The 20,833-nt window shown below is 43.9% G+C and overlaps 1 protein-coding gene across 1 annotated transcript in view; it reads right to left on the bottom strand.

Annotated features, from left to right (window-relative positions):
• POLR3B (RNA polymerase III subunit B) overlaps positions 1-20,833 on the bottom strand; it is a 104,611-nt gene that overhangs the window by 49,838 nt on the left and 33,940 nt on the right. The window contains exons 12-17 of the mRNA XM_004743063.3: positions 19,575-19,709; positions 10,012-10,173; positions 7,173-7,373; positions 5,233-5,395; positions 3,751-3,904; positions 837-911 (exon numbers count right to left, since the gene is read on the bottom strand). Coding sequence (XP_004743120.1) covers positions 837-911; positions 3,751-3,904; positions 5,233-5,395; positions 7,173-7,373; positions 10,012-10,173; positions 19,575-19,709 — 890 coding nt within the window. The remainder of the gene's footprint in view (positions 1-836; positions 912-3,750; positions 3,905-5,232; positions 5,396-7,172; positions 7,374-10,011; positions 10,174-19,574; positions 19,710-20,833) is intronic.

Below are 20,833 nucleotides of genomic sequence, written 5' to 3' on the forward strand. Positions count from 1 at the left end.
TATCAATATATTGGGATGCTTGAAACATGTGATTCTTGGATCACAGAATGATCACAAATTATTGAAATAAAACATCTATGATATTTGTCAATCTGGTTGCCCCCACTCCCACTTTCTTTGAAGAGAGAGCTAGAGTGCGAGCACACCGGCAGGGCTGGAGTAGGGAGGGGCAGAGGGAGAGAGAATCTTTTTTTTTTTTTTTTAAAGATGTAATTTATTTATTTGACAGAGATCACAAGTAGGCAGAGAGGCAGGCAGAGAGAGAGGGGAAAGCAGGCTCCCTGCTGAGCAGAGAGCCCAATGAGGGGCTCAATCCCAGGACTCTGAGATCATGACCTGAGCTAAAGGCAGGGGTTTTACCCACTGAGCCACCCACGTGCCCCGGGAGAGAGAAACTTAAGCAGGCTCCATGCCCAGGACAGAGCCCAGTGCGATCCTAAGATCATGACCTGAGCTGAAATCAAGAGCCGGATGCTTAACCGACTGAGCCAGCCAGGTGCCCTAATCTGGTCCCCACTTCTGAAAATGTCTGCTATGACTTTTAAGAGCCCCTACGATGAGACCCCCAGCATCCACATCAACATATCCCTCTGTTCCTTCACAGTGTGCTAATTTACAACAACACTCTGATCCTCACGATACAAACTGGTAAGTCTAGGCAAGTTCACATAGAGAAGAATAGGTTTTAATAGGCTGATGCATTGAGTAGGGAGGAATTAAGGTACTAAAAATGAAAATATACTTTCTTAAAAGCTCAGATCAAATAATGCCATTGCTGCTTAAATCATATCTATGACTATGAAGGAGTCTGAGAGGTTTTGCTTTCCACCATTTACCTGTACCCCTGAGCCAGCTCTTCCATATGCTTATTTGTGACGGCAGGCTTCTGTTTCTTAACAATTATGTAGGGTCTGAAATGAAAATAAATAAATAAATAAATAACAAATTCACAGCATTCAAAACAAGAATTAAATCAGCAAGTACATTGACTATAGTGAAATGAGGGAAAGTGGGACATGATCAAACCAATTCCTGGACCTGAGGGGTTCTCTGCATATATGAGCGTGTAAAGGCCTGTCTGTTCTCCCTCACATACACGTTCACAGACGTGCACAGGCCAGAGCACGCATGTATGTACACACACGCACACAAATGCACGCACAGTACTTCCTCAAAGCATCTTAGGAAATACCTGGTTTTAAATGGAAAGGCCACACAAAATGATCCTCAGTAAGATCTAGAAACAAAATCTTTACTGTCTTATTTTTTTACATGGACGGTGTAAACACATCACACCAGAGGCATTTCACAGGATGCCACACAGGAATATGTGGTCTACGGCCCAGGAAGCCAGCAGACAGGGAACTGTCCCTGAGGAGAACAATGTCTCCCTGAGGAGACAGGGTCTGATGGACAGCCACTGTTCAGACGGGCTTCTTTCTGGACAGATATCACTAAGCTACACTGGCAGGTTACCTAAAGCTACACATTTACAGAGAATAAAGCCTTTTTACGTTGTGATTTTGAGTGAGCTAATGGGTGTGAGGTAGAGAGAGCGTTTGGTCTCCGCACTCTGGTAGATTAACCTGTAACTGTCAGCGGTGATCCGCTGCTGAGGGCCTCGCCACCACCAGGAAACACGGACACAAAGGATGGCATGCGGCCCTGAAACGTCAAGGGCTGTTGCTATTTGGATAAGCAGCTCTCAGAGAGAGGAGCGAGCAACCACCAGACCCTTGTGCGCTCTACCCTAAAGTCCAAATAACTATTCGAGGACTAATGAGCACTTTTAAACAGTTAAGAAGAAGAGCTGCACAATTACAAAAGGGGAACACAAGTTGCCGAGAAATGAACTGAGTCAACTTTTCATGGAAATCAACATTACCTCGAAATCCTGGCTTTTTCTGGGGAGGGAGGCAGAGAGCACTGCTACCTCATTCAAGGGCCGCAGGGCATTCGGGCCAAGAGACTCACAAGTGAGGACAAGGACAGACGCAGGAGACGGGAGTGGACACACTCAGCTACCTCACGGCCCGGCTACTTACTCAATAAACTACCTGTTCGTCCTGCCAGACCTCTGTCCGGCCATTGTAAGGTGACTTCTGAAATATAAATCCTTTCTTTCATTCTATTGCATAATATACTGAATGTAATGAAAGAGAAAAATCCCCCAAAAGAGTAACCTACGAAAATGTTACTGTTTTCCCCACCCTGACTATGTTAACAGCGGTACATAAGCAGCTAACATGTGCCCGGAACCCACAAGGCACTCGCCACACCTTCTATCAGTTAGTTCTCAGGACAACCCTAGGGAGGTATCATGATCGTTTACATCTTTCAGCCGAGGGAAGTACTAAAGTCAGAGCCACCCAAGTCAGCGAGGGGTAGTCAGGACTCAGAGGTACGTCATCACCTAGTGTTCTTCGGTTGCAAAGAACAGAAACCAATTCTGGCTAATTGAAGCAAAAACAGAATTTACTAATAAAAACTTTTTTTAAATTTTTGAAAGAATTTACTGAAAGTGTAGGAATTTATTACAAGGAGAAGAATGGGGGACAAGAAAAAGGTAAAATGCCCAGCCTCACAAAGAAAAGGATCCCAAGGATCCAGAAGGGGAGGGTAACTGGCAGTGTCCTGCATGTGTCGCTGTCAGCATGAATCAGCTCCCACCACTTCTTCCTTGAGTTATTCTGTTGGGGATTCAAATTCTCTGAGGAGAGAGTGTGACTGGCCGAGCTAGGGTCATGTGTCTGACCTCTGGCTGAGCAGGAGAGGGCACCTGACTGTTCTCACAAGACTGCCAATGGGGAGGGGCAGTTCCCAAAGGCAAGTGAGGAGGGTCACTGGCAGGAGAAGCTGGATGCTGGGCAGACAAGGACAGTGCTCTCTCGCCTCTCACAGACCTCCACGCCCCAGCTCTTCCCACCACTCCCACCACTGCAAGCTTCTCACTTGGGCCCTCGCCCTACCTGAGGTCCACAAAAAACTACAAAAAACCCCACAGAGACTTACAAAACAAGATACCATCCTTAACTGATGTCCCTGGATGTCCCCCAAGACCAGACATCCTGTTACACTCAACTCTGTGCCCCAACCTTTTGGCCAGCACCTGCGCACAGTAAGCCCTTACCATGTGCTGAATGGCGAGACGGCACCTAAGCGCTGGGTCTAATGCGACTCGCTCGTGCCTCCGTGTTTTTATCCTTGCCGTTCCCCAGCCTCTCTCCTCTCCTCCCTTGTCCAGGGAACACGATCCCACACATCCTTTAAGGCTCGGCTCACAGCAGAAGAATCCAGTGGGGAAAATCACGACTGCTGGAGCCAGACGAACTATAAGGGCCATCAGGTAAAGAATAGACCCCGCCACCATCTAGCTTTGGGTAAGCTGTTCAGGTCTCGTTCCACGTGTGCTAAATGAAAAGGTGACCCACCCTTACACGGTCGAGTGGCGTTCAAGCATCACACACGGTGTACCTACTGACATCATAGATAACGGCAGCAAGCACCCTTCCTAGCACGGCGGGTGCTACTAGCCACCGTTCTGCCTCTGCCCGTGGGCTGAGCTGTCTGAGGGCTGAGACTGACTCCGTTCATCTTCGCATCCTCAGCTCCCAGATGCACACGCACAAGGTGTCCACGAACTGGATTCAACTCCCCTCAACAGGGCAAGAGGTGAAAGTGGGTTCAAAGACAGAAACAAGCACATTTCTGTCAGAAGCAAACATTAAAACTCTTCTCAGCCACTCATACCTGCACAGCCTTCCTCCGTCAGAGGAGATGTAGACGCACCGGTCTGTGAGGTTTGTTGAGATGGACACAAACTCATTGATGTAGCCCGCTCTTCTCATCAGGCGGAACGTGTTCACCAGCTTCCTGTGGTCTCGAATGACGCCCAGGATGTTACCTGAGCAGAGAGAAGCACATTTCTAAGAGTGACAAACGACAGACCTCTTCCACCCGAGGAAGAGCGGCCGTAGCATGGAGTCGTGCTCAGCAGACCCTGTCACCCAGCCAGGAGGCCGGCCCATAGGCTGCAGGCCAGCGGCAGAGCGGAGCCGCCAGCGGCGCCCGACCACCCGAGTCCACATGCTAGGGACAGGACCTCAGGGTCCAGAACCCCGGGTTGGAACACCGGCTCCATCACTTCCCAAGGGCTGCTGCGAGGTGAGGAGTCGCTCCTCCGAGAAACGCTTCGAGCTCTGCCGAGCGCCAAGTCACTGCTGTTCTCTGACTGCTCTTCCTGTGATCGGCATCTGAGACATGGGGAAGGTGGACGCCGGGCCCCAGGTCAGCGTGAGGACTCAGAGGGTCCTGCCTGACAGTGCGGAGTAGGAGCTCAGTCTGCACTAGCCACGGGGATAGACTGAAGCAAGTGGCCAGGGGCCAGCCCTGTTTTGCTGCTCAGCGGCCCATGCAGGGAGCGGGAGGAAGGGGGAGAAGAGCATGGAAGATAGGGGGTCAGGACGAGCACCTGGGGGACAGGCGAGGGGACAGGCACCCAGACCACCAAATCCCAAGAAGGAAGGACGAGGCACCCTCGCTGCCGAGACTCTGGCATGCTCTGCAGCGGGTAACAGCAGCAACTAAAGCATGAGCCGAAGGAGAGGGCCTCTGGCCACAGGTTGCCGACAATCTGTCATTGAGCGGCGGAATGTGAGTCAACTCGCTGTCAGGGCTGATCTGACTGCAGAATGTCTCACATGTTAAGCTTGAACTTAACGATACCATGCTGAGCCTTTCCCGCAGTGGACCAGCTGGCAGCTATGAAAGGGCAGAAGGCAGCCAGTGTCTGCAAAGTAACCTTGGACTTGGATAGCGGGACCCTCTCAGACCCTGAGGACAAGCCGGTGGGTAACGGTTTCTGTCAACATGTTTCTACCTCTCACTTAAGGCCTCCTGGACCCAGAATTGAAGTGTTTTTTTGTTTGTTTGTTTGTTTTGAAGATTTTATTTATTTATTTGACAGAGAGAGATCACAAGTAGGCATAGAGGCAGGCAGAGAGAGAGAAAGAGAGGAGGAAAGCAGGCTCCCTGCTGAGCAGACAGCCCGATGCGGAACTCGATCCCAGGACCCTGAGATCATGACCTGTGCCGAAGGCAGCGGTTTAACCCACTGAGCCACCCAGGTGCCCCGAAGTTTATTTGTCCTTAAACACCTGGATGACAAGAGCTTCCCTCCCCCTCCCCACCCAAAGGCCCATCAGGCACCACACATCTCTGGAACGCACTCACCATTGAGGAAGACGAGAAACACGTTTGGGTAAGAGAGCTCTTCCCCACATAACAGATTCACATCTTCGACGCCCAGGTTCCCGGCCAGCTTAACAATGGGCCCGTCTTCCATGTCTGTGGTGATGTGTGTCATGAGGGCCAAGTTCTTCACCAGACCACACGCCTGAAAACAGAAGACAGTCATGTGTAAGACTGACCGTTAGTAATCCCAGGTACAGTCTGTGTATGAAGAAAGCTCTCTGCTTTGCTGGCGGCCACATAAAGCAGCACAGCCTCGTAGGGGACACTTGGGAGATTCAGACAAAAGGCTTAAAAACGTATACATGGAGGAATTTATCCTAAGGTAGTAAACAAGGATATAAATGTAGATTTAGCCTCAGAAATGCTCAGCAAAGTACTATTTGAAACAGCAAATATGGATGGCATCATGAATGCTCCCTCAAAAAAGAAACTGACTACATAAGCTGTTACTCCCTGACGACGGAACGCCACGGCCATTAAGACGACACGGCACAGAAACAGTAAAGGAAAACACTTATGGGTGTGGGTACCTGACAATATACAAGTGGCCGGAAATGAGTCGTCAACAAATTTAATGCCCAGTATCCTACAAAGTTTCTTGGTAGAAAAGGCAAAGAAAAGACCAAAGAACCGCTCCGATTAAGAGACTGAGGAAGCATGGCAAGAAGCAAGTGTAATTATGGGTCAGAAAAGAGACACTGGTGGGATAACTGGCAAGAAGTGAACAAGGTCTAGATTCTATAATCTACGGATTATAATCCTGTTACCAATGTGAATTTCGGGTTGATAACTGAACGATGGTCCTGTAAGATGTTCATATTTGGGGAACCTAGGTGAGGGACTATGGAAATTCTTTTTGCTATTTTTGCAACTTTGGTGTACATTTCAAATGACTTTAAAATGAAAAAGAAATAAAGTATTTTTAAACTTTCATACAACCAAAACACAATCTAAGACAAAATACGAACAAGGACATAACACAGCAAGTAGAAAACAAAACACTTGAGACAATGTAACGTGTAGAGTGTATCTTTGATTCTTTCAAACCATCTGCTGTGGTGATACACAATATAGGTATTTCAAGGAGGTTAGCTAAAACAAACTCTGGGAAATTCAGTGTTGCAAAGCCCAACGGGTAGAAGTTATGCAAATTTGACAAGCCGCATAATTCTAGTGTGAATTTCCATATGGTTTAAGATAAATTAGGAGCGGAATGGTAATTTTCTAAAAATCTTAACTCTGTATGGACTTCTATTTTCACCTCCCCAGAGTCATAACAAATTCCTACATTCTGGAACATCTTTCACATGTCATAACAAGCATATTGATTCACTCAGCAGATATCTGAAAACAAGGCTCTGGGCTAGAAGCTTGTGACGCAGCGGGAGCCTAACAAGGTTCCTTCCTTCAGAAGTTTGCAGTTTACAACGAACAGAATCAGGCGACACCAACAATGGTCAGCATGAAGGAGAGAGGCCATGGTGCAGAACCTCCGTCAGCTGCCTGGTTCTGTGCCTCTACTGGCTGTCACTGCCAAGTCTGATGCCCTCTCAGTACAGCCATGGAAAATAAGGAGTTGCTTAAAAAGAGATGCCCGTGACCAAAGGTGAGGAGTCTCGCAATTTTCTCTCACAATCTCAACCCCTCTTCATTGCATGGCTTGATTCTTGGGGACGGGCTAAAACAAGCAAGAACACGGGGACCATATTTCTAACTGAGGTGAGACACTACATCGACTGCCTCTGTTGGCACTGGCTTTCAGACGGCACTGATGATGTCCGGACTGCTGCATCAGTTATTTCTCTGCTAGGTAAGTGGCTGACCCGAGAAAGGATACGGCCTGCAGGAATGGGGGCAGAAGTAGAACACCGGCAACAGGTATTAGCTCCGACACAGCAGAGACGCCGCGGGTACCTCACCTCTCCCTCAGGAGTGTCCGAAGGACAGAGCATTCCCCACTGAGATGGCTGGAGGGAACGAGGACCGCTCACTTTTCTTGTTTTTTCAAACTGAGAGGAGATTCTTGTCATCATGCCCAGTGCGGATATATACGACAAGCGAGACAGCACTTGAGTCACACCCTGACGGTCCATTTTAAATCTCTTTAGAGACCAATTTCCCTGTGAAGGGGGAAAAAAAAGACATAAGACCACCTCTGATGTGCTCATATGTTGCCTGATATGTTGCAGTCACTCTGAGAAGTTCATCACAGAAACGATTTCTTTGTGAAATTAGAGCCATGATGTACATTCAAAAATCAAAATATCACAGTTAAAATGAAAGTTGAGCCAAGTCACTCACTCGAGCTTCCTAAGGCTTTCATGAATATCACGCATGTCCAGCAACCAGGTCAGAACATTCTGATGTATCAACATTATCACATCACGGTGTTTACTTTCTAAAGAACTAATTATATCCTGAATAAGCCGGTTCAACCAGAGATTTCCACTGGAAGCAGTAGGCTAATTAATAGAACACTAGGAGTTTCTATACACATTTTTAAGGTAAAAGTAGCTTGAAGCTCAAAGAGATAATTTCATGTGGGAATATGCCATTATTTGGATGTCTTCCAAAATCTGTCTGAATTAGAGAAAAATATAATAGAAAATGACCAAAAGAATGACTCCAATAGCAGGTTATCAGGGATAATGAATAAATTGTAGGCTTCTTAATCAAGGTTAAAAATTGCATATATATTTATATGAAGAGATATTATATATTATCTATGGCTATCATGTCAATCTTAAAATAGGTGTATAGGAAATAAATCTTGAACATTTAGTTTATCTGCTATGCAGTGAATATACTGTATTAAACACACACTAAATACTCTGAAAGACAATTTGAAGATCAAGGTTAGGAAAGGTTACATTTTCAGTTCATGGCAACATGATAGTAGAAAACAGTACGCATAGAAAAGTGAAGTAGAAAATGTCCCAAAAAATTACTGATTCAATAATCTTTCTGATTCAAAAGATTCAATAATCTTTCTGTAATTCAAAAATTACAGCTGCTAAATGGTAGGTCTTCATTTTTCTTTTGAGATTCTAATGAAAGCTATGTCTGTTTTCTTGGGGAAAATGTGCCTGGTCCCACAAACACAAAATTTTACATCCCACTTCCAGGGAAGGACTCAGGGATCCCAGGCTAAAAATGCTAATAGGAGAAAAATTGTCAGTTTCAGAAGGAGATAAGGTGATTTGCTTGAATTAAAATATGGGACTCTGGGGAAGTTTTCTCACAAACTGAAGCATAATCATTATTATTTAAGATCTATCACTGCAGAAATTTGAGGTTTACGAAAACCTGGGAGAGTTAAATTATAGGAATAAACTGTCCATTACACAGCAAAGGAACAGAGCAAACACATTATTCCACGAGTTAACAACTTCTGTTGCTTTTTCAGTTAACTCCTTTCCTGCTCTGAACGGGGGAGGCCTCATAAACCAACTGGCACCCCGAGAGTAGGCGTGAGGAAGGTAAATAAATATTCTGCACAGAGCTAAAATAAGGCCGCAGCTGCTGGCAAATAGGAAGTAGGTGGGGAGCGAAGCCGGATGTCCAACGGGAGGGTTTGTTCTAGTATTCTGCGCGAGTCTTACAAAAGGGAGAGAAGAGGAACAGACAAGGTGTCTAGAACTTCCCTTTGGACAAAACATTGTTTGTTGAAAATATGCTACTAAATACAGAGAATTTTAGAGCTGATCCTCTCCTGGATGCCAACGCGTTGGGGTCCACCTGCAACAAGGTGTCCTGCCAACTTTTCGAGTGAGCAGTTTTCTCCAGGAGGTAGAGCGGTGTCACTAGGGGGCAAAAGAACTACTCCAAAAAGCTATTGTGACCTGAAAATCATGGGTTGGGACGCAAGGAAAAGTCACTCTACCAGACGTGTGCTCGAGTGCTCTTTGGGGGCGTCTCTTCTAATACGTGGGGATCTACTTTCACACAGGCGTGGGCCACGAGAGCTGAACGTGCCTAGATGGGCACAAAGGGCCCGGGTCACCCCGGGTTACAGGTGGCTGTCACCGCAGGGGCTGTTCGCACAGATCCACTGGCTAGTTTCTAAAGACACACATGGTGGTAAGTCTGCCATGAATTCTTTCGTTGTCAAGAGAATCAATGTGTTGTTATTCCACACTACTCTGCCAGGGTGAAATCCCATCTATAAAGCCAATCTTATGTCTGCCATGCAAAACACGACAAGACTTCATCAGATAGGCGTAGAGGCGTGATGCTTTAAGAAAGGGAACCCAAACCCATCTGATAACCTTCTATGAAAGCCAGGGGCCCTGCACACATGGCAGCTGCCGAGGCCTGAATCCATCACTCACGTGAGGAACAGCTGATGCCCTCTGAGGAATACAAACCTACAATGAAATGAAACATTCTGTATTGTTTTGGACCAAAGTTATCATTAATAAAACTACTTGCACGATGTCAATTTTATCACAGAAAACAATAAGAAAGTGTCCATTGAAAGAACGGCTATTTCCAGTTAAACTAAAAGATCTTCCCTCCACGTAAGAGGATCTGTTTTCTTATTGCCTTATACAACAGGGATGACAATTTGGCAATGAAGCTATATTCTAACAAAATCCCTAGTGATTGATATTTCATCTGTAGACTATCTTTCAAAATAGAAAATTTATGATGTGTAAAAACACCCTTTAAATACGTTTTTTCACCTAGAGTCCCAAAGTCCTTTAAACTTCCATTCCACAGAACTGATGGACCCTAGCCAAAAGACTGAAGCCTTACCGTAGAAATGGCGTTCACCATGCCATTGGTGATCTGGTCCTGACGCATGTGCTTCACGACATCAAACTGAGCTGCTCTTTGCTTAGGAATCACCTGGTCTGCAATCTTCTTCATTTCAGAATTAAATTTTTTGAATAAATCTTCAAAAAGAAGTGACAAAAGCTAAAAAAAAAAAAAAAAAAAAGCATATGGTGAAATTTCAAGATGTATTACTAGTCTATTTAATAAATGTTAGGTGTTGGGGCGCCTGGGTGGCTCAGTGGGTTAAGCCGCTGCCTTCGGCTCAGGTCATAATCTCAGGGTCCTGGGATTGAGTCCCGCATCAGGCTCTCTGCTCAGCGGGGAGCCTGCTTCCTCTTCTCTCTCTCTGCCTACTTGTAATCTCTCTCTGTCAAATAAATAAATAAAATCTTTAAAAAAATAAAAAATAAATGTTAGGTGTTTGTTAAACTTTTTTTAAAAAGATGGGGAAACTGTTTATCGATGAAAAAATATTTTAAAATTCAATTCGATAAACATGTACTTTTCTATGGGCTTATCACTTATGAGGCACTGGGAATGAGACCAAAAAAATGACGATATAACTTCTGTACTGAAGGACATTTAATTTAGACCAATCACTTCCAGGCATGTAGATTTCTCTGATCAATGACCTAAGTTTTAATTTTATAGATAAAGATCATTAAAACCCCAAAAAGGGGTGGAGGAAAAGAATTACTGTTAAAAAAAGGTCTGACAACCCCAAAGATGTGGCGCCGGTTGGACTTCTCCTCTATCCCTGGTAAAAATGTATATCAGAACAACTACTAGGAGGACAGTTGCCATTAATCTAGTCTTCCCTAAACCCCCTCAGTTCCTTCCCTAGGTACATCCCCTCCCCACCCCACCGCAGAGCTGCTCAAACTTCCTCTGCTCAAACTTCGGCCAGCAGGGTGATCATGCTCCACCCCTACAGTTTCTAATTCAATAGGTCCAAGAATTTGCATTTCTAACAAGTTCCCAGGAGATGCCCAGCTGCTGGTGGGGGAAGGGCACCTTGGGCATCACTGCCCTTCACAAATGTGCGTCTGTACAGATACAAGATGTTCACAGCAGCATTATCTGCATAAGCTAAAAACTGAAAGCCATACAAATAAGATTTAGTTAGATAAACTGTGGCAGACTCGAAATAATGGAACACTATAAAGCAATGAAAATAATCAAAATTGAAACGAAATGAGTAAGATCATGGCTGGATCTTAAAAGCATAATATTGAGTGACAGAAACCACACACAGAAGTATGTATGGTATGACTGCATTTACATAAGGTTCGAAACCACCAAAACTGAACTCTAATTTAATGGCAAAACTCTACAGAAAAGCAAGGACACGAATACCATAAAAATCAGGTGAGGGGAGGATTTTGATCAGGCAGGGGCATGCTGTAGGGGGAACTGCTACTGAAGTGTTCAAACGATATTATTTCTCGATCTGAGCGCTATTTACAACTTACAACTTCTTTTTTTAACAACTTGGTGAGCTGAAATTCATGTTTCACCCCCTTTTCTGTCTATATGTAATATTTCCTTAATAAAAAGCTTGTAATACATTACCCACCAATTACTCTGACATCATCTCATCTTTGAAAGGGCATTTTAATATCAAAAAACGGGAGAGCAAATAATCTCAGAAGAAAACCACAAAAAAGTAAATACAATTTGCTTGATAAAACTCAAACCATCCGGGGGTGCCTGGGTGGCTCAGTCAGTTAAGCATCTGCCTTCACCTCAGGTCGTGATCCTAGGATCCTAGGACAGAACCCTAAGTCGGGCTCTCTGCTCAGTGGGGAGCCTGCTTCTTCCTCTCCCTCTGCTCTCTGCATCTGCCACTACCTCTCACCCTTTGTCTCTCAAATAAAACTCAAACCATCCATCCTTGCTCATTCTTCTTCAGACCAGTGAAAACTGAACCATGGACTCACACCAATCCTCCAACCAGTGGTCTGGGTACAATCTATATAAGCAGAGAATGACGTAAAGGCAACAGAGACCAAAGTAAAGTCTGAAACAAGACAGTTCAGCCTATGCTAGAAAGAAAATAAATAAAGTGTTTAAGCCGTCACCAGAAAATTATTGGAAAGGAGTATTAATGAATGATTCCATGAAACAGATGAACAGTAGAGGTGGAAGGCAGGCTCAGCTCTGGAGGGCGTGGAGAGCTTGAGAAAGATTTGCAAATTCCATATTCAAGAGAAGCAGAAAGCCAGAAGACAATATCCCCTCCACTCTAATAATAAAAAAAGATAAATCAACTATGAAATCATACATTTTTGGAGTTTAGCTGAGAGCTAAGGTTGCAAGGCACCCAGAGGAACCGAATACAAGGGTTATGGTCTGGATGTCCAGGAAGAGACAGGACACATGACAGAGAGGACATCTGCCACAGAAGAAGAAATGTGACAAAATGTTAAGTACTTCTTAAATACCAAATATGAGCTCTCACAGAAGCTTAGACTCCTTCGGAACCTCTGACATAAGAGGTTCTATACCCACAAGTTCTTTTCCGTGGAGTGCTCCCAAAAGACTGGTGTCAAACAAAAGACCTGAAAAAGACTCCTTCATTGGAACAAGCAACAAAACCCTGTCTCCCCTGACTTCTGCTCAGATGAAGCAAAAGCTTCAAGTTGCCAGAAAAGCGTCAGGAAACCCTCCTGCCAACACAGCTCCAGGGAAAGGTGACCCACACTGAGAGAGGGATAGAAGCCTTCTGTCCCTGAGGCTGGAGAGGACAGCCCCCTGCTCCCACCATAAGCCTTGTATCTAGTAATAAGGAATAGCAAGCCTACCACTTCAGGAAGGCCAGCGAACCCTCTGGTTACCAACTGCAGGAAAAAGGACAAGGCCAGATGGAAGAGGCGAGAGAAGCCAAACTGCATCTTCCCTGGGAGAGGAGCAGGAAACATGCTTGGGTCAAGGATCCTGCACTGGTACACAACAAGGGCCAGACACCAGACATGGGCAGGAAACGGAAAGTTCTGCTTTATCAAATTGGGGAACAGGACAGAATGCCCATTCTTACCACTTCTACTCAACGCGGTATTTGGGGTAGTGTTCAGTGCACTAGGGCAAGAAAAAGAAAATATATAAAAGTCGGAAAGGAAGAAGTAAAACTGTTATTACTTGCCGATAAGCTGAATGTCCGCACAAGAAATCCCAGAGTCTTAAAAAACAAAACAAAACAAAAACTAGTAGACCCAACAAGTGAGTTTAGCAAGCCTGCAAGATACAAGGTTAGTATACAAAAAGAAATTGTGTTTAAATTTTTAAAAAAGATTTATTTATTTGAGAGAGGGAGGGAAGGAGGAAGAGCATGAGCAGGGGGCGAGACAGAGGGAGAGGGAGAAAGCGAATCTCAAGCAGAATTCATGCAGACCAAGGAGCCCAATGCAGGGCTCGACCTCATGACCCAGAGATCATGACTTGGGCCGAAACAAAGAGTTAGGCATTTAACTGACTGAGCCACCTGGGCACCCCCCCAAAAAACTGCATTTAAAACATTACTGAGAGACATTTAAAAGAATCTGAGATACACTATGTTCACAGATTAGAAGACTCAGTATTATTTAGACATCAATTCTCCCCAACTTATTCTATAAGTTCAATCAAAATACCAATCAAAAACTAGCAGGCTTTTTTTAAAAACACTAATTCTAATATTTAAGTAAAAATGTTAAAATTCCCAAGTTTATGATGATAGAAAAAAAAAACCTTCATCTGTGGAAGAAACAAGAGAGCTAAAACAGTATTCCATAAACTGGGTAAAAAAAAAATCTAGCAAGCATCTACCCTGCCTTTTCTACATAAATTACATCTCAGAGTAACCAAAGAGATGATAGAGAAAAGTATTCTTGATTGAAAATTCGAGCTAAAAAAAGCAGAAAGAGTAAATTAGAGTATCACTACTTTGCATGCCCTAATCAAACAATGGGTAATAGAATGATCATCATCAGTCGTTAAATAAAACCATCAGGACTTGGGCACCTGGGTGGTTCAGTGGGTTAAAGCCTCTGACCTTGCCTCAGGTCATGATCTCAGGGTCCTGGGATTGAAACACACATCAGGCTCTCTGCTCAGCAGGGAACCTGCTTCCCACCCCCCCAACCTGGCCTTCTCTGCCTGCCTCTCTGCCTACTTGTAATCTCTGTCAAATAAATAAATATACTCTTTAAATTTAAAAAAAAAAAAAAAGAAAGAAATCCTAAGGGATACAGAGAACCAAACACTTAAAAAAAAAAACTCAGGATAAAAGATGATGGGCAACTTTACAATGGATGAATCAGGGCCCCACACCCATAAACCCAGTGATCACCAATTTCAATGACACAAAGTGTAGAAACAACCAGTCATACTCTCCCTGATAGGCTACAATGGCCAACTGCACAACGCAATCCAGGAAGCATTCTAGCCAAAAAAAATATTAAAAAAAAAAAAAATAGAGAGAGAGAGAGATCTTGACTACAACCCAGTCTCTGAATTTGATTCCGGGTTTACAAAAAATTTAGAGGACAGAGAAATATATAATATAAAGATGCCATGAAGATACTATCAGCAAAACCCAGAATTACAAAAAAAAAAAAAGAGAGAGAGAGAGAGAATGCAAATCAATACCACAAGGAGATACCACTTTACACCCACTAGGCAATAGTGTTCAAAGTCTGATACTAAGGCACAGGACAAAGGTCATGAGAACTCCTATACCCTACAACAGACAAATACTTGGGAAACTAGTTTGATACTCTCCAGTTAAACTAAAGATTTAACTTGACTCCCGGACTTGGCATTCCTCTTTGTAGAGATTCTTGCATATTGGCACCAGAAAATATAAATAAGAATGTTAGTATTTTTTTTAAAAAGGGAAAATCATAGAAAGGAATGACTGACAAAATAAAGTGTTATTTATCGTGAATATATACATACCTTATATACCATATCATATTCCATATACACAATGGAATATAATACCAAACTGGAAGTATAGTGACATGCAACAATATAGACAAATGTTAAAAACAATGCTGAGTGAAGAAAAATGTTGCTGAAAAATGAATATGGTATGAATCTATTTTTATAAAACTCAAAAATAAGCAAAACTTATTGCAATAAAATATTTAAAAATTTTAAAGATGTAATTTTTAAAAGTGCAAAAATTCAGGATGGGAGAAAAAGATGAATGGAGTAAGAAATACACAGGTGAATGGAACGGTATTAATAACGGTTGACTATTAAGAATTTCTCAAGAGGGGATCTGGGGGTACTGATTTTATTCGTACCCTCCCCTTCATAACTGACATATATGTAACATTTGAATTTTTATTTTCATGTTAAAATTACATAACAAAAATTAAATGATATTAAACCATGAGGACTATCTGAAACAGTATAACCACAGAAGCCAAATCAATGGGATGAATAGAAAGTCCTAAAAACAGACAAGGATGGTTCTGTTTCCGGAACTGGTGGAGTAGCTCCTACCAGATGGACTCACCTGTTGATAATAAAGTCTGGACAAAATATTAAACTACCTGAATTATGGGGAGGCCACATTGGTAAGAAGGGTTCAAGCTATGCTGAGAAGCTAAAATTCAGAGAGAGACCCGCGATCTTACTGGATTGAAGACCCAGATGAAAAAGATCTGAGCTATGGGAGAAAACCCCCAAATTATGTGTATAAACTTAGCCCAAGTCTCTGGCTGACCCCTGAGGTGTGGCCCAAGTCTTTCCAGTGCCCCAAATCTGGGTGGAGGTTGTAACTGCTTCTTCCAATACAACAGAAATTTTAAAAGCCTAAGACCAGGTTATGGAGGCCCCTTGGGCTCTGTCTCGTTCATGGGAAACATTCATTCACAGCCCAGAGCCACCGATGACACATCACTGGACAGGTCTGGTCCTAGGCAAGAACCTTCCAGCCTTCCCCACAACCATTAGCAGAACACTGCCAGGTGACCTCCATCCACACCATGTGAAACAAGAATCAAACAGCCAAATCCTGCCTGAATTCCTGACCCACAACTGTGAGTTGAAATGGTGGTTGTTTGGGAATAGCATGTCATGTAGCAACAGATAACCGGAACACCATTTACGAAAATTTCCTGAGACTAGAGAGGTGGCTCGCTACTAATAAATAGTAGGTGTGCTTCTTCAATAATCAAATATAATACATATTACAAGTACTTGAGTTCCTCTGTAAAATTAATTGCTTTCTATTTTTTTTCCTTCGTAGGCATTTTTTTCTTCCTTTAAAAGAGGAAGAAAAAAGTTTGACCTATTTGTAATGTAAGTTACTAACAAAACATTAAAGTACTATCATGGGGGGTGGTGACATATACACTGTTTACTTACAAGGGAATTCTGAAACTCAGTGAAATCACGTAAGCTAAAGATTTCCCAAGTTCCATACGGACTATATTCTTGAATGTTTACAACCCACAGGTAGATTTTGGACTCAGAAGGAAGAAAATATTGAAAGCAAATGAGTCTTCTCCTCGAGCTACCTACTACTGAAAAAATTCCAAAGTGGAATGTGATTTTAAGTTAGACACGTGCTCCCACTTTCCTACTAAAATCAACTTTGCAGATAGAAAGCCAGGATTTTAGACTTGAGTGTACGACGTCAGAAGCATTCTACAAAGAAAACTTCCTCCTCTGAGAGCTTGTTAAACCTTTCTCCCACTCAGACCCAGCAGCCTCACTCATGGGAAGAAAGGATACGGGAAGGGAAGCAGATGCAGAGGAGGGAGCAGGCTGGAGAGGCCCACCGCAGCAGCTTCCTGGGCAAACTGGCAAAAGGGACTTGAATAAGCAATCTGAACAGAAGCAAATGCCCTTCACCTAAACCACAGAAGGTCAGCTCTACTTTAACGAGTCCTTCACACTTAGACTTTCGTGTCTCAAATTACAACAAAGATTTTTGGATTCCAGCTGAAATGGTTGTGGCCCCAATTCAAACCCAAGGAAACACCTCTCGTTCTAAACAAGTAAAACCTGAGGGCACGCGCAACAGAAGTACTGCCTCATTAAATTTCTCCACCTCTAAATTTTTGGTTTAAGAGAAATTATGTTCCCCAGTTCACGGGGCAGTGAGAAACTACCGGGCCACATCACAAAATAAGCCGCATTATTTAGGTCAAGAGTAAAAGGATGAGAAGAGATGAAGCACTGGTGATAATATTCGTACGAGGCCTGCCAGCTTGTCGAGGACAGGAACACTAAGAGCAAATTATATTAAAGGGAAAAAATGCTGACAGCTCATCAATTGATTTGCAATGAAAATGCTAAAAAAAAATTAATAAAGAAGTTAAGCTGCTGAAATACAGTTTCACCAATTAGCTTAATGTCAGAGAATTCTAATTAGGCGTCTTGAGATTGCTATTTAGTGTTAAGCCTTCAGAGTGCCAAATTCTCCTTTTCACACAAACTGGTTGCAAAATTAAAGACATTAGGCAGCCTTAATTACATTATCAGAACAGCTGGGATTAGGCAATCTCTGAAGTCAAGACGGCATTCTTTTGTCACAGGGTGGAAATCCCTGGCTTTCCAGGGTGCCGGATTTTTGGTGCCGTTCCATATCTCACCCATACAAAGCAAGCTGCATTAGAAACAAAAAATTTGCAGACAAAGAACAGAGTAATGCTCAGCAAATAATGAACACATTACCGAAAAAGAAAAGGTAGGTGAAAAGATTAAGCCTGAAATCGGTAGGTTTTGCTAACACCTCTACTGGCGCCTGGCCTGCCAGCCCTCCGGTGGCAGAGAGACTGCGGAAAAGCTCTGTGAACCCACTTGGCCAGTGGAAGGCAGCCCTGTTATCTAAAGCTGAAGCACATTATACTCCCTCGTCCCAAGGGCTGTGAAATTAGCAGCTATTGTTTTTCCACATTTTTGCCAACACAATGCCTTTTATTGTCTTTACATTGTTTATAAAGCAATGTTTTCTTGCGCATGGGAACCTCTTTTTTAATTCTAATTTTTAAGCAACAGGATAGTCTCTCCTCTCCTGACTCCATTCCTTATTCCTCTAAACAATCAACTTTTCTTTTCATGGCCTCATTTAACAGCATGATTTTTTTCCCTATTAAGAAACTAAAAATTGGGACTGATGGTGATGGGACACCCATAAAACCCTGAACAGAGGTCAGTCTGAAGGTGGCAGAAAACCCACCTGCTAGCACCAACCATGAACCACATGGAACTTCCCCTGAAGTTAGTGTCCAGACACTAACCCTTTTCCAAAACCTAAAACTGCCATCATTTTTTAATCCCAGTTTTTAAATTTTAGTTGTAGTATCTGTTATCCTTGGCACCACCATCTGTCATCTGGAATATGGCCACAGCTTCCTAACTGGCTCGCTTCCTTCCCTGGTTGTCTCCAAATCTGATCTTTCTAAACTGAAAATCCGAGCGTGTCACCTGCGTGGTTAAAACTCTTCCGTGGTTTTCCACAGCAAGGAAACTCAATCCAAACCCCCTTGCATGGCCCCCAGGCTAGTTCTCCAATGTCCTCCCCACCCCCACAGCTCCTGCCCAGCCCAGTGACCGTCTACCAGCTCCCCACACTAGCACTGTGAGGGGATGGACACACTCGCAAGGGTATCTTACTGGAATGCAATTCCCAAGGTTGCAGGCGATTTGCTTCTCCTCACTGATGTCTCAGGGGGAATGTCTGAAGGCTCAGCTTAAAATACATCACTTTTGTCAAAGAAATCTTTCCTGATCATCCTGATAAAAGTAACCTCCCTTGCCTCCACCAACACCGCAGCTCTCTAACATCACCCTATTTGGGGTTTTCTTTAAACACAAGATTGTTTCCTACTATCTCATTTCTTTACTGTTCACGTGCTCACGGTCTCTCTCCCACCAAAATGCCCTTTGAGAGCAGGTGCGTCACAGAAGTCACTCACCGACACGTCCTCTGGTGCCTAGCAGCTTTACCTGGGTCTTCGAGAGACGAGTATCAGTGACTCCTGTCCTCAATGAGCTTACTGTCTAATGGGGAAAGAGGCTTGCAGGTATAGAATCGTGCATACTTCAGCATGTAAATACAGGCCGGAACCAAGAAGAAGAAGTTTCAGAGAGGGGGACTCAAAGAATGAAGAATGGGCGGGAGCTCACCACTAGGGGGAGGACAGAGGGAGACCAGGCAGGGGCCACTGAGGCAGAAGGCCTAACTCAAAGGCAGGGAGGATGAAAGAGCATCACCCTGTGCTTGGGAAGGGGGAAGCTGCCTGCCCTGGCGGGAGGCAGGGCTGGAAAGGCGTGCTGGCGGGAGTTCGCCAGGGACCCTGGAAGCCCTGCTCAAGACACTATGTTCTGCCCTACAGAACAGTCAGACTTTCATGAATTCCACAGAGGAGTTGCAGGGGAAGGGCAAGCAGGCAGAGAAATAAGCCCTTAGATTCTGAGTCACGCTGGGAGGCTCCCCTTTTATTTGTTTTAATACGAGGAGTTCGAGGAAGCATTCACACTCTGGAAAACCTTGACCCCCAGGCCTGAAGCGCAGGCCTGCTGACATAAAGCAAGTAAATCACCTGTCCTGCCAACTCCAGTCGCTTGTTACCGTAATAGTCCCGGTCGTCCACTTTGTTATCTCCCTGGGCCAGAATCACTCTTCGTACCATCACGGCAGTGTAGATACACTTCGCTCGGAAATTGAATTCTTTAACCTGTGATTTGGGAGTTAGAGAAAATTTCTGAGACAATGCACGTTAGCCGCTACCCACTCCTTCCTTCCCTGCACCTTGCACGCCTCTCCTTCAGAGAAGTGGCGCCCACCAACCCTCCCTGGGCTGGTCTTTAACTCGCACTTGCCACTTCCTTCCTCTGGGGCCCCAGGCACCGTGGCAGAAGGCCAGGACACTGCTGGGGACAGAAAGCCTGCTTAGAAAAGCACTGGGGAGCCAGAGACACTCACTGTTGCTATTTGACTTTGAAATGGTCTTTCCAGTCATCCAGAGGAGTTTAAAGTTCTGTTGAGTCCCAGCTTTCATAGTAAGAATTTTCTAATTCTTTGAATTAGCTCAAAAGACACACAAATGGCAGCCAAAGGGCAAAATCGGAGATATGTATTTTTTTTAGCCAGCAAGGTATTTTAAAATAAGAAATTCCTGTGTTTATGTGGTGACTCCCCATTTCCACAGAGCTCTCGACTTGACTTTATGATCAGCGCCTAGAGTGTGCGACCCCTGAATTAGATCATTCATGAACAATTCACATGGTAACTCATTACAAAACCAGACTATCTGGTTAGCAAGACTGTCTAACAAATAATTCTGTCACTTAGAGTAACATTACCTTAGAGACGAATGATAACTCTCGCCCACACCCCACAGGCCAACATGGCCAATCTCCGTTTAATGATAAATAAGTAAGAAGTGAACACAATTGGCCTTTGAACACCATTAGAGGCACCAGCCCCTCACACATTCAAAAATCTGTGTATAACTTTTAACTCCCCCAAAACTTAACTACTAATAGCCTACTGCTGACCAGAAGCCTGATAACATAAACACCACATTATTTTGATTGTTATATACTGTTTTCTCTTATACTAAAGTAAGCTACCAAAAAAATGTCATCAAGAAAATCATAAGAGAAAATACATTTACAGCACTGTACTGTACTTGCTGAAAGAAAAAAACAACACATTTCTAAGTGGACCCAAGTAGTTAAAACACACATTATTCAAGAGTCACCTGTATCAAGAATGGGTTCTAGGATCAGAGGAAGGATTCTAGCTCTCTCTCTGACCAGTAACCGGCTGGGGGACAAGACAAACCCCCCAGCTTGT

The sequence above is a fragment of the Mustela putorius genome, unplaced genomic scaffold (genome assembly GCF_011764305.1).
Source record: "Mustela putorius furo isolate JIRA1106 unplaced genomic scaffold, ASM1176430v1.1 tig00000788_pilon_pilon_pilon, whole genome shotgun sequence".
Lineage (NCBI taxonomy): Eukaryota > Metazoa > Chordata > Mammalia > Carnivora > Mustelidae > Mustela > Mustela putorius.